General features: G+C 43.5%; 1 protein-coding gene across 1 annotated transcript in view; it reads left to right on the top strand.

The window, feature by feature from the left end:
• CCDC6 (coiled-coil domain containing 6) overlaps positions 1-14,484 on the top strand; it is a 117,232-nt gene that overhangs the window by 96,413 nt on the left and 6,335 nt on the right. Inside the window, exons 6-7 of the mRNA XM_080643031.1 lie at positions 5,013-5,169; positions 7,691-7,791. Coding sequence (XP_080499157.1) covers positions 5,013-5,169; positions 7,691-7,791 — 258 coding nt within the window. The remainder of the gene's footprint in view (positions 1-5,012; positions 5,170-7,690; positions 7,792-14,484) is intronic.

Genomic DNA, 14,484 nt, shown 5'->3' with positions numbered 1-14,484 from the left:
AACAAAATATTGCAGGAGACCTCAATATATTTGGGGTGCATTAATTCAGAGATTAGAGTGTTTATCTTCCTTACTGCTAAATTTTAGCCATAGATAACATTTGTTCATGGCACTTGAATAAGGGCTTTTGAAATTTATATTTATTATTTTGGAAAAGGTGGGAGTGTTGAGTTGGAAGTCAAAGGAACTAGATTTCTGAATACTTGATGAGATCATTGTGCATTTGTGTGGGTCTCTCCTATTTCTGCTTTTGGGTTGCTCCAATTTATTTGTTCAAATAGGCAATGTAGTGAAAGGTATGCAGGGGAAAATAAGTCTCTCTCATTTCTGATCCCCATCCACCCAATTCTGACAATTACCCATTTAAAAAAAATTTTTTTTAAGATGTTTTTATTGATTTCAGAGAGAGGGAGAGAGAGAGATAAACATCAATAATGAGAGAGAATCATCAATTGGCTGCCTCCTGCACACCCACTACTAGGGATCGAGCCTGCAACCCAGGCATTTGGCCTGACCGGGAATGGAACCATGACCTCCTGGTTCCTGGGTTGATACTCAGCCACTGAGCCACACTGACTGGGTGCAGTTACCCATTGTTTATACATTTTTCCAGGTATATGTGTTTGTATAAACTTTTAAAATACAAATAGTAGTACAATGAATATACTCTTTTGCATCTTTCTGTTTTCACTTACTATATCTTATAACTTTTCCCTTGCCAACCTATAGAGCTGTCTTACTCTCTTTTTTAAAAGGCAGCTTCAGTATTTGATTATTTGGTTATACCACAGTTTATTTAACTAGTCCCATACCAAAAGACCCTTTTTGCTTGTGATGCCATATCTACAATGAACATCTGTACACACATTTGATTACTGTTCAAGAACACCTCGAGGGTAAATTTCAGTGATTTTTATCTTGGTTTTCTTTTCTAAAATTCATTGTAAGCTCTTATTCAGTCTGGGATGGTGCATCAAGAACCTTTAAAAAACACAATGTGCTAGTTTCCTATTGCTGCTGTAACAAAAGACCACACGCTTAGTAGCCTAGAATGGCACAATTTATTATACAGGAGTGGGCAAAAGTAGGTTTACAGCTGTGAGTACGTAAAACAAAAGTTTATTCTTGTATTATTTATTAGTTATTGCATCATTTTCCATACAGACAACTGTAAACCTACGTTTGCCGATGCCTGTATTATAGTTCTGGGGTCCGAAGCTCAGAAGAGGTCTCACAGGGCTAAAATCAGGGTGTCAGCAGGAAAAGGCTTGGAGGGAGAATCCGTTCCTTTGCTTTTTCCAATTTCTAGAGGATGCCTGCAGGCTTTGGCTCATGGCCCCTTAGTTCCATTGGCATCACTTCCCCCTCTGCTTCCGTTGTCACACCTCCTTTTCACTCTGACTCTGCCTCCCCTTATAAGGACCCCGTGGTTACATTGAGCCCAGCCAGATAATCCAGGATAAATTCCCATGTCAAGGTCTTTAACTTAATAGCATCTGCAAAGTTCCTTTTGCCACGTAAGGTCACATATTCCCAGGCTTTACCAATTAGGATTTGGATATCTTTGGGAGTCCTTTATTCTGTCTAACTCGATACAGGTCTCTAGCCTTACTCTAGGAGTAGAGCCTGGCTGGCCCTCTGTTCTTTTAATGGAGGTAATGCTGATAAATACCCTGGGTTGAGAACCACTAAATACATTTCATGAAAACAAGTCAAGGAGTTGTTAGTTATTTCAGGATGTGTTTGAGTTGTTGGTGTGTTGGGCACACAGGTGTCCTTTAGCACCTTTCTGAATTCTTTCCGGTGCCATCATGCGTGTTTCTTTCTCATGTATACTTGCCTTGTGTCCCAGACAACATTTTTAGAAGAAATTCGGGAAGCATTTTTCCTTCCCATTATCTCCCTCCTTCTGCACTATTTGGTCTTTGAAGAGACTACAGATACCAACAAAGGCACTCATCAGTGTGAGGACAGAGAAAGCCGAACCGAACAGCTGCGAGTGGCCCTCAAGCCGCTCGCAAGTGGTTTGGATTGGGTTTAGAGGATGAGTTAATAACTTTTTCTCATCCATCTACCTCACTCATCCTTATCCTCCAAGTCCAGTTGTATCTGAACTCGAAGCTCTCTCCCAATAGTTCTCAACTCTGGTTGAACATTGGAATCCTGGGGAGTTTTTAATAGACCAGTGGAGAGTCCTCCTCCTCGAGGTTCTGATTTCATTGATTTGGGTGGGGTCTGGGCGTCGTCGGTATTTTCTAACCATAAACTTGAAAGTGAAAGCAGACTGTGTAGGTCACCTTTGGATTATGTGGAAACCACCTCTTTGGACTCTGACTGGAAGTCACTCTCGGTTGACTATCTTGGACTAGGTATTGCAAGGTGGCTGAAGATAGGGGGAGCATAAACTGTGGCTCGTAAGGGAGAACATAAACTGTCTTAGGGAGAACATAAACTGTCTTAGGGAGCTCTGCGTGAGGGAAGGTAAGAGCTGACTTCTGGAAGTAAGTCTAGTCTCTTGAAATCAGGTGTGGCGGTGTGCCAGCAGAGGGCACCCAAGGAATGACATCTCTCTGTGCCTGGGTCAGTAACACCCAGAAGTTTTGGACCTGGTTGGTGTCTTCTCTATGCCTCTGGCTTCTCTGGGTTTTTTGTTTGTTTGTTTTAAGTAATAGTTTACTGATTTTTAGCAAGGGAGAGGGAGAGAGAGACATCAGTGTGAGGCTGTGACAGCAAATGGCTGCCCCCTGCACGCCCAGTACCCAGGGATCAAGCCCACAACCCAGGCATGTGCCCTGACTGAGAATCAAACCTGCAACCTTCTGGTGCACTGGACAATACCCAACCAACTGAGCCACACTGGCCAATGCTGGCCTCTCTGTTAATTGCTGAACAGCCAGGAAGTCTTCCAGCCATCACTCCTGCTGACCGGCTTTCTTGTCTGTAGATTATTGTTTAAGGATTCCCCCTGCTGATTTCCCCAGATGTGAAAGGATTGCCATTTCCTTTGAAAAACTGTTTCCTCTTAACTGATTATTCTTGAAGTCTCATGAACCCTCAGTTCTGCGAAGCTTTCTTTCCTATTTATGGAAAAGAAAGGCAACTTGCTCTGACAGCGCCCTTCTGGTTCTGGAAACAATAAGTACTCCAAGGGGCCAATCTAATGCTTCCTGGAGCGCTGGTGAGAAGTGCTGCACATGGGCATATTTGGGATGAAGTAATTTAAATCGTTTATATTAAAAGTGTGCTTTGTAAATATTTTCCCAGCATGCCTTCAATTAAAGGGACTTTTGCAACTGGATGAAGCAGCAGGGTTTTGATTATATTGAGAACAACGGAGCGATTTAGTGTTTAGTGTACATAATAGTGTTTATTAATTTTGGTGTTTTTATTTAAATTTCTAAAATAAGGATATCCAATAGTTTTTATGTGTTCTGTAATGATGATGCCTTAGAAATCATTGAATATTTATCCTCAAAAGTCATTATTTGCTTAAAGCACCAGACCTTCATAGAGTTGCTTAAAACTGAAACTAATTTGATGGACTTGGGAGTTGAAATAGGGTCTGTTTGTGGCAGGGAAATGGCCAATGTGACATTCAGCTCCTTCCTTCTTAAATTTGGAATGGGCTGAAAATATGGAGCAATAATCTTAGAACTCTCTCAGGCGCGATCATGGCTACTTTGACTGGGGAGCTATTTTTCAGAATAGTGAAGTAGATATTACCCGCTCTTTTTTTTTTTTTTTTTTTTTTTTTTGAGGTTTTACTTTTTCCAAACTCATGGCTAAGACGGGGAAAAAGAAGAAGCAGGAAGATGGGTAGACACTGAGTTTTGTGTAAGGTTATTTTGGTTCCTTAGTAACAACAGATTCTGTCTGAGGTAAACCAGAAAAAGAGCGGGAAGATCATGTGATACTATTTATTGGAATGTGCCAGAATGGTGCCCAGAATAACCTCACAACGGTGGGGCTTGCGAACCAGGGACTCAGCAGAAGGAGATTCTAGAGCCTCATGAAGGTGTCAGTTCTGCATTTCAGATATCTGGGAGAGAGAATCAACTAGGTCCAGTTTCTGCCCTGGGGCTACACAGCTCTGGCTGGGAGATGGATGCTGGAGTGGAGACCTCAACAGATAGGGGTGGGCAGCAGTAGGTTTACAGTTGTAATAGAAATAAATAATATAATAATTACTAACTGCTAACACAAGAATAAACTGTTTCACGTGCCCACCATGTGAACCTACGTTTGCCCACCCCTGTATGGCCAGCTCCTCAGGAAGGGGATTTGTCATAACCAAGGTGCCATCCCAGGAGCTGGGCTGCGTGCAGGTCTTTACCTGCTCTCTGACTTGGAAAGGCTGTGAGTGAGTCACACACACACATACACACACACACACACACACACACACACACACACACTCAAAATTAATCTTATTTGAAACATGGAAGTTGTTTACTATGTCAGTTTGTCCTTTTATAAAGGAATTACAACCGTTAGCGAGCGTGCTGTAGCTCACTGGCTCACAGTGCTCTGTGGGTGTGCTGACAGTGTGATGGCTCCGTAGGGGACTTGCCACGCTGTGTCTGGAGTGGAGGGCAGCAGAAATGGTGCCCAGAGGGCAGCCCGTGGGCTGGTTCTGCTTCCCTGATGGAGGCCCCTCCCCTCGGAGCTCCAGCAATGCAGGAAGCTCTGGTAGCTGCTAAGTCCAGACTTAGGCTTAGCTGCACCTCCACCATTTCCTCGTCCACCTCAGGCCCCTTAGAGGGCAAGGAAGTGGGGGTGAAGATGCCTGAACTCCCAACGCCGCTTTTTGTGTTTTTTTCTAAATGCAGATCATCGGTAAACTTCGGTACTCGGGGTAAACTTGAAATCCAGATTTAAAGTATGGGATAGTGAGAACTCCTGGCTTGAGACAGTTCTCATCTGTAGGCTGGGAGCTGGACCGCCGGTGTCCTGGTCAAAGTTTGTGTGTGAGTGCCCGGGCCACGTTTTCATGGAGAACTCTGGCTTTTCAGACTCAGAGAAGATGGCGCAGTATCTGGAGGAGGAGCGTCACATGCGGGAAGAGAACCTGCGGCTGCAGAGGAAGCTGCAGAGGGAGATGGAGAGGAGAGAAGCCCTCTGTCGACAGCTCTCCGAGAGCGAGTCCAGCTTGGAAATGGATGACGAAAGGTGTGCACTGGTCTTAGGAGCCTTGCTTCCTTGCTTGTTTGTTGGTTTGTTTTTGGTTAATTTTAACAAAGGCTCTGAAAGGTCTCTCCACATCCTGTTAGATGTAGAAGGGGATGGCTCTGACATTTACTGGGTGTGATGATGAACACCACTGCATAAAAATAGATGCTGAGAATGGGGGAAATGAAGAAAGGTGACCATTTTCCTTCAACCCAAAAAGAGAGGTGGGAAAATGTCCTTCCCAGAATTATTTCCTGGGGTGAGCAAAGGAGGCATGGTGATATGTAGAGAGGCTGAGTTCGCATGTGTTGGTGAATTAGTCTAATCCTGGGTTATGTCTGTTTAAAGCCAGGGAGCACCTGAAGTTGTAGATGCAGGTAAGCAAGCCCTGGTACAGCCCAAGGAAACGTGTACTCACAGGGTGAAAGAATCAGCAGAAGACAGGAGGTTGTTGAAAGACAGAGGCCTTGCCTTAACATTCTTGGTAACTTTTGAGCCTTTCTGCAGTTACTTTAAAAAAATAATGCAATGCATTTATCTGCTGAAGTGTATCATCAAGCCCCCCGATTGTCCCACTGAGAAATGGGCTGAAATAAGAGTCAACCTTTGGTTAACCAGAGAAAGTTGTGTCAGCATTTCTCTCTCATTGGGATTTTCCTCTCTCTCCCCGCTACCTCCTCCTTCCCCTTTCCACCCCCAACTCTGAGAGTAAGGTGATTGTGAAGATAAGCAACACATTCACCTTGGAAAAACTGCTTAGTCAGCAGAGAAACCCAGCAGTTGGGGAATTAGCCTGCCTCAGAACCAGATCATTTCTGCAAGGATATTTCCTGTTCTGGGTCAGGGGTGCCCTGGCCTTACATGGTTGGTGACGTAGTGTGGGCGGTGAGACTGAGCTTCCTCCGAGCCCCTCCACAGGCCGAGGAGCCCGGGTCTGAGACCAGGGTCTGCTAGTGCTGGGGATGTCAGAACACACTGCTTGAGAGCATGTGGGCAGTGTTTCCACAGCAGCACCCTGCTTTTGTTTCTGCTGCTGACTAGATCCAGGGCGCTAACAAGGCTTCGGGCCAATTTGCTGTGGACAGTTGTATTGTCATTTCAAGAAAAGTTTGAGATTTTTCTGTAACGAAGGTCTATAATTTCATAATTTAAAAAACTATAAAAACAGAGTAATGGGGCATCCTCATTAAAGAATCTATGTATAGCTTCCTCATTTGAGTAGAATAAAGAGTATTCGGTCTCAAAAGTTTATATAAAACTATCCTTAACTATTCTTACATCTGAATTTCATTGATTTCTTTCTGACAGTGTCCCATTCTCTCTGAAATTCTTATCCTCTGAAAACCATTTGGATTAAAAAACACATCAGCCCTATTAACTACTTTACTAACTACTTCGAGGCACCGAGCAGACTCTCTGTTCGCACACATGGTACCCTGTGCTTGATCTTGAGCCAGATGTGCTCTGGAATTTCCTCCAACTATGGTGACACTACTAAAGCTCCTTCAGGCTCCAGATAAACATTTTTTTCCCAGAACTGGTATCCACGCCAGAAGGGTTGCTTTATCTTTTGCACGTCAGATTATTTCAGGCAGAGTACAGCTTCCTAATAAAGACATCATCTCCTCTCCCTACCAGGAATGATGATAGCATATTTGAGAGAAAAAAAATAGACACTTGAGGCATCTACAAGAGTGTTTATTCCTTAAAAACCAAGAGGCGGTCTTCGCTGCTAGCTGGAGGCACAAGAATTCCAGCCTGTGCCTCCGTGGGGCCTGCTCCAGAGAGCAGAGAGGAGTCAGGGGTGGGTGTCTAGGTGAGAGATGTATGTCAGATTCAGCAGCCTGGCTTTCTTCCTGTCGAGTAAGCCAGTGGAGCAGCGACTGCGCTAAAGTTCCGCCGTGAACTGATTATCAGGCCTGAGATCTTCCCCAGGACACAGATCTCAGCCCGTTCCTTCCTTTGGCCGAGAGGCCTGTGGAAGATAACTTACTAGGATGTCTCTCACACAGAAATTTCTCCTCATCGGCACTCTATTACATTCTAACGTGTGACTTTGTTAAGGAAGCCTTGCCTTGTACAGGATCAACATTTGGTTCACAGAAAGACGTATCTTTAAGCTTTAATTTGATCACATAGACCCCAGAGGGCTTGTTTGGGTTTGTTTCAAAGAACAATTTAAATGCGGCCATTAGAATACAGATGTCTCTGTAATTCTTGCAACAGTGGAGGTGGAGTCTATATAGCTGCTATGTGATGGAGAGAAGCCCGGCCTCTCTGTTGTGTGGTGCATCTGTCCCCAGGTCCCCATGCTGAGCTAGGATCTCCAGATTCCCCAACCCAAACCCTGGGGAGAGGTTTGCTGAGCAGTGACCCGCAAGAGCCCATGTTAATAGGTGTCTCCTAGCTACAGCATCACTCTCTACACATTGGGATGTGAACCCCAAGCATTTTCTCATCAGAGCTCTCTTAAGAACTGTTGAAATGCAGGCGGTCCTGATCATCTCCCCCTTCCTCTTAGGTGTTTTAATGAGATGTCTGCACAAGGATTAAGACCTCGCACTGTGTCCAGCCCGATCCCTTACACTCCTTCTCCAAGCTCAAGCAGGCCCATCTCCCCGGGTGAGTACCTGTGCTTGCTGCTTCTGGGACTGATTTCTGGTACGTTACTAGGCATCCCTGAATGTGTTCCCTTTTATCAGATAAAAGTCTTGTAAACAGAGAGAGAGTGGTCATGTGTTTTTGAGAAACATAAAAACAAATCACTATCAAGACTGAGTCTTAGCTTATAATTTTTTTTAAATCCTCACCTGAGCATATTTTTTCCATTGATTTTCAGAGAGAGAGAGTGGAAAGGAAGGAGGAGAGGGAGAGAGAGAGCGACAGAGAGAGAAACATCGACAATGTGAGAAACATCTATTGGTTGCCTCCTGCATATACCCTTATGGGAGGGGCAGGCACATGCCCTTGACCAGAAATTGAACCTGCAACTCTTTGGTCTGCAGGCTGACACTCTAACTACTGAGAAAACCAGCCAGCAGCCAGGGTTTAGCTTATAATTTTTAAGCGTAAATGTTATAGTGGGGACTGGTGTTTTTCTCTCTCTCTCTTTTTTTAATCTAAAAGGAATTTAACTCCCCAAACTGTTTTTAAGTGTCTTTGACTGCGATTTTAAATGCTGATGCATTGACTAAACTGTGGGTAGATTTGTAAGATGCATCATAGCATATCCTTTTTTTTTAAATAGGTTTAAGATTTATTTACTCACTAACTTGGGAACTAATAAGATGGTGATGCTGCTTCAAAGAGCACTTTGAGGACCTGAGTATTTATAAATATATATAAGGACAGTGAAAATAGCCACATTTTATGGCTTTTTCATTATGTTCTACCTACATTATCTAATTTCTGTTCACCAAAGAGTTAACCTAGGCACCGTTTTTCCCATGTTAAAATTGAGGATGCAGTGAATCGGAAGCTACTGGTCTCATGGCCAGAAAGTGGTGGGGAAGGGCGTGTCTTGTTGCAAAGCCAGTATTCTTTTTATATATATATATTTTTTTATTGATTTCAGAGAGAGAGGAAGGGAGAGGGCTAGAGAGATAGAAACATCAGTGAGAGAGAAGCACCGATCAGCTGCTTCCTGCACACCTCCCACTGGGTTCTGTGAGAGCTGCTTTCAGTAGATTGTGAGTGGGACTCGGCCCTCGTACCAGGACATGCGAAAAGGAGCTGGCTTTGCTCCTCAGAAGCCTCTCCCTCAAAGGCGTACTTGTCTTCATCTGACCCCGAAAACTCTCCCCGGGGTCTTTGGCTCCAGGAGCAGCCCAGCATGGGCTCTCAGGCTGGGAGGGCGAGTAAACGGTCCAGCCAGGCAGAACGAGGAAGCAGCAGCGAGGAAGCAGCAGGGCCAGGGCGGTTGGCTGGCGAGCGGAGGGGAGGAAGGAATGAAAAGGTAGCAGCCAAAGATCGAGTCTTGTGACTGAAGTGAGGAGACTGAATTTCTTGTGCTTGCTGCTAAACAGATTTTAAACAGGTGGGGGGAAAGTGTGTGTGTGTGTGTGTGTGTGTGTGTGTGTGTGTGTGTGTGTAGTGGGGGAAGTGGAGAAGGAGTGGCTGCTTGGAAGGGTTAATGGCAATAAAGGTTTTATGGTTTGGGAAAGTAAAAGAGCTTCGTGTTAGGGTGACATCTCATGTTATCTGTTCTCCAGGTTGGCAAAGGGGACATGCTGCAGTAACGCAGGTAGCCAGAAAGTGCGAGGTAGAAATGGCTTGGTTTTGTGAGTGTAGGATCCAGCCCAGCTCTATGATGCTGTGGTTGGTTTGTTTTTAAGAGGTGAAATCAAAAGTCCTACAACCAAGCATGGCTGCGGTGGTGCACTCACAGATGTCCAACATACTGTCTCTGGCGTCTAACCGCATAATGAGAGGCTGTTTGCAAACAAAGACAACTTTCTGTCTGGATCTATGTCATGGTCCTCACTCCTGTTCCTGCCCAAAGGGTATTCCTGAAACTGTTTCTCCTGCTTTCCAGTGGCCTTTACGTCTCTCCCAAAGCTTCCCTTCTTCGCTGCTTCTTAATTTCCCCCAAAGAGCATTGGGTTTCATTACCACAATAAAGGTCTTTTTTGCTTTCTCATTTATTGACCTAAAAGGAAGGCATGACTTAGGAAGAAGCAAGATGGAGAGTAGCTTTTATGGTTGATGCCGATTCATATTACCTATAGTTTAATGTTCTGTGTATTTAAGCCTAAGGAAATCTTTAGAGGCATGTAATTTCCAGTTCATTAAATATAATGTAGTGGTCATTGAAAAAAAAAATAAAGTCAGACCTTTGTTGGCAACATTAAACTTCTGTTATAACAAGTGTTCTGAAGAAGATATTCTTCCATTTTCATAATTTTCACTTTCATCACACCCTGTCCCTGTAGTGTGGGGCTTGCTTGTATAAATAGGCTATTTGGTTTCCCCTTAAACTACATAATAAGTAACACCAGGATTTTTTTTTCTTTTAGCCAGGCTAAGCGAGAACATTTGTATCCTATTTTAAGTTCTATAATATCATCAAAGTAGATTTTATCTCCTATTTGGCAGCAGAATTACTCCTATTCTAGTCCCTTGCAGTCCTATATATAAGTGCATCAGCAAAACCCGAATTTTCATGTGTTCTTTTCACTTTCTTTTTACATTTTATATTTATTTACTTTATCTTTATTGTTGTATTACAGGTGTCCCCTTCCCCCCCCCCCCATTGACCCCTTCCACCTCGCTCCTGCCCCCTCCCCAGGCCTTCACCACACTCTTGTCTGTCTATGGGTTATGCATACCTGCATATAAGGTCTCTGGTTAATCTCTTCCCCAACCCCCACTTCCCTCACTTTGTTTTCTATTGGAAGACATAGTGGTTCTCAGAGAATCACTTCCTTAGTGGAATGATGCTGTTCCTGCAATTTTTATTTCCACTTTAAGCACGTTGGTTCTTTTTCCTCCCTTACCCTTTGACATTGGCAGTCTTGCATTTTCACCAACTTGTTGAGATATGTTGAATCCTGTTTCACAATTTGAAAGGTAAATTTCCTAGAACTTAGGAAAGATCTCCTTGTTCATTTATATGTGGATTATCTATGGGGAGACTGTTTTTCGGCCCCTCCGTTATTTAAGAAAGAGACATTCCCAATTAGTATATTTTTATGTGCCCTCATCAGGGTGAGGAATAGTTAAGTTCCAAAAAGGGTGTTCACCCCACCCATTGCCCAACATGCACACCGCCCAAATCATGGTTTCTGATTCCATTCTCCAGTGATTGCCAGGGTGTATGCTGAATGAAAAAAAAAACTAGTTTTAAAACGTTACATACTGTATGATTTTATTTCTATAACATTCTCAGTGTGACAGAATCACAGTGCTGGAGAGCAAATTGGTCCTTGCCAGGCATTGGGATTAAAGGGACTAACACAAAGGAGTTTCTTGGTGGGTGGTGATGGAGCAGTTCTGTGTCCTGGTTGTGGTGACGGTGACTCGAATCTGTACATGTGAAGAAGCTACATTGAGCTGTACACACACACACACACACACACACACACACACACACACACACACACACACAATACAGTAAAACCAGATGACATCCTGTATCTTCGTCACCTGTATTGGAGCAATGCCAGTTTCCTGGTTTTGATAATGTGCTGCGGTTATGTAAGATGTCATTCAGGGAAGCTGGGGGAAGGGTACCTGGGAACCCTGTAGTATTTTTACAGCTTCTTGTGAATGATAAACTATTTTAAAATAAGTTACAATGAAAGAAGCGAAATAGTTTAAAAAGAGGTTTAAACAGTGGAGAGCTACCAGCTTGGAGAGCTTTTGAGATGGGCCTTCATAAGCTGACACTTACTGAGCCTTTCTTTACTGGGTGCCAGGCACTCTCAGCACTTGGTGATGTTAGCTCATTTCATCTCCACAACAACCTTGAGAGGTCACTCCGATAACCTCGTTTTACAGTTGAAGGAGTGGAAGTCCACAGTGGCTCAATGCCAAGTGGCAGAAGTAGAGGCTGAGGTAATGTGGCAGTCGGCTGTGGAGTCTGGGCTCTTGGCCTCTTCCAGGAGCCTGAGTGCGGTCCTGATCGACCCGGGTGGGGGCTGAGTGGGGGAAGGAGTAAGTTACTAGTAGGTCCTGTGTGAAGAGAAGCTATCCCTGGCAAAGGGCACAGTATGAACTGAGATATGGAGGTCAGAATCAGGTGATAAATAAGGTCACTGTGGTTCTTCACACCTGCTGCCGTGGGACCCTGTTCCCCATAGATTCTGATTCGTTTGATTTGGGTTGGTCGAGGGCTTTGATATCCACTGACCAGGAACATCAGGAGATAATTTGGAGCGAAATGCATAGGCCAGAGAAGAGAATTATAATAGCCAGAGAAGAGAAGTTTTTTAAATTTAGATAAACAGTAGGAGTCTTTGAAGATTTTTGATTAGCAGTTTAACATAATAATAAACCTTGTAATACTAGAACTTAAGCTGGGTCTTATTTTTGTTATTATGAATTGAACTCTCTGAGCTTCTCTTATCTGGGGATAAGGATCCACTTTTATAGCCTTTCTCTTAAATTTCATTGCTTTCATAAAAAATAGACTTAGGATTGTATATTCCCCAAAGCTGTTCAAAGAAAACCTCTTCTTCCCGCTCCCTGCATAAACATCACAGTAAATGGCCACTCCACTCCCAACACTTTGTACTTTACCCCCAGCCTCCATTTTGTAAACGTGGGCCGAAGATCCACAATCAGAAATGGAAATAGATCAAATAGAAAGCAGCACCAATTAATAGTCAAACCAAGAAATAAAGCAAGCACTTAACAGTGGATGTGGAGGCGCAGCAAGTTCTGGGACAAGACAACTAAAGGGAGGCTTAGTGGCTGCATGTTGTCGGCACCCAAAGACAATGTGGGAAAGCTTCCCAAACTGCTTTTTTCTGGCTTTTATGTAATTCAGAAAAGAGGCAAACAAAACTCACCACAGAGCTTTGCAAATTCAGGATATTCCATGAAGAAAACAAAGCCCTACCGAGAGTTCATGGTGCTTCGCATCCAACAGCTGGTCTTGGGAACACAGTGATTGACAATAGATACTTCTATCCAAATTCCCCAAATTGCTCCTTTGTTTCCATTTTTACTGCATTCATTCATATGGAGCTTGTTCCCTGGTAGATGCTGGGAACACAAAGATGTAAAGATAGCCACGTTCGCCCTAACTGGTTTGGCTCAGTGGATAGAGCATCGGCCTGCAGACTGAAGGGTCCCAGGTTCGATTCCAGTCAAGAGCATGACCCTTGGTTGCAGGCACGTCCCCAGTAGGGGGTGTGCAGGAGGCAGCTGATGGATGTTTCTCTCTCATCGATGTTTCTAACTCTATCCCTCTCCCTTCCTCTCTGTAAAAAAATCAATAAAAATAAAAAAGATCGCCACGTTTACGTAGTGGTAAGTGAGTGATTCTCTGGACCACTGGACCATCGGCACCTAACGAGAAAAGGCCAGCCAGCGCTGCTTGACTGCACGTAGGTGATGACCACGTTAGGAATGTTTGGGAAAAAACAACTGTTAGGACCTCAACCCAGCCCTATCTAATAATGAGGGGAGTCCGGGCATGTACTTTGGAGATAATTCTCAGGTCTTAGATGGAGACTGTAGAACATAACATTATAGTGCACTGGGGCTTGTTTCTTCCTTAAATATCAGTTTCTTTGGGGAAACATTGACATATATAGGGCTTTTGTCTTCTTCATTGAGTATCCCGTAGTTGCAGAGTTCTGTGATGGTGTTTGTTTGCCTTACAGCTGATCGCACACATTGCACGAGCTCACACTGGTTTTGTGTCATCATTTTTCCTGGCAAGGGTTCACTTTGTTTTTTCAATTGGGATAAAAACACTTAACATGAAATCAACGCTTTTAACAAATTTTTAACTGTATAATGCACAGTGTTGTATAGCAGATCTCTAAAACGTATTCTTATTGTATAATTGAAACATTAGCCCATAGAACAATTCCCTATCTCTTCCTACCTCCAGCCCCTGGCAACCACCTTTCTCCTCTCTACCTCTTTGAGTTTGACTTAGATACCTCATATATGTATTTGTCCTTTTGTGACTGGCTTATGTTAGCATAATGTCTTCAAGGTTCATTCACGTTCTCTTTAAAAAGAATTTTCTTTTCAAGGCTGAAGAATATTTCATTGTATGTATACATTTTCTTCATTCGCTCATCTATTGATGGGCATTTAGGTTGTTTCTATATCTTGGCTACTGTGAATAATGTTGCAGTGAGCATGGGGGCACAAGTTGCTTTTCAGTATCCTGATTTCATTTCTTTGCATACGTGCCCAGGTGTAGGATGGCTGGGTCAGATGGTAGTGCTATTTTTAATATTTTGAGGAGACTCCATACTGTTTTCCATAGTGGCTGCACCAATGTACATTCCTGCCAACAGTGCACAATGGTTCAAAGTCTCCACATTTCTTGCCAACATTTACATATATATATTTTTTAATTTTATTTATTTATTTTTAAAATCTTTATTGTTGAAAGTACATTGACCCCTTCTAGCCCACTCTGCCCCCGCTTCCCTCACCAGGCCCTCACCACGCCATTATCTGTGTCCATGGACTATGCATATATGCATGTAAGTTCTTTGGTTGATCTCTTCCCACATACCCACCTACCCCTGCCTTCCCTCTTAAGATTTGACAGTCTGTTCCATGCTTCTGTGTCTCTGGATCCATTTTGTTCATCAGTTTATTTTGTTCATTAGATTCCACATATGA

This window comes from Plecotus auritus (assembly GCF_963455305.1).
Source record: "Plecotus auritus genome assembly, chromosome: 9".
Lineage (NCBI taxonomy): Eukaryota > Metazoa > Chordata > Mammalia > Chiroptera > Vespertilionidae > Plecotus > Plecotus auritus.
Note: the sequence above shows the minus strand (reverse complement) of the source record. Positions and strands in the feature narration are given on the sequence as shown.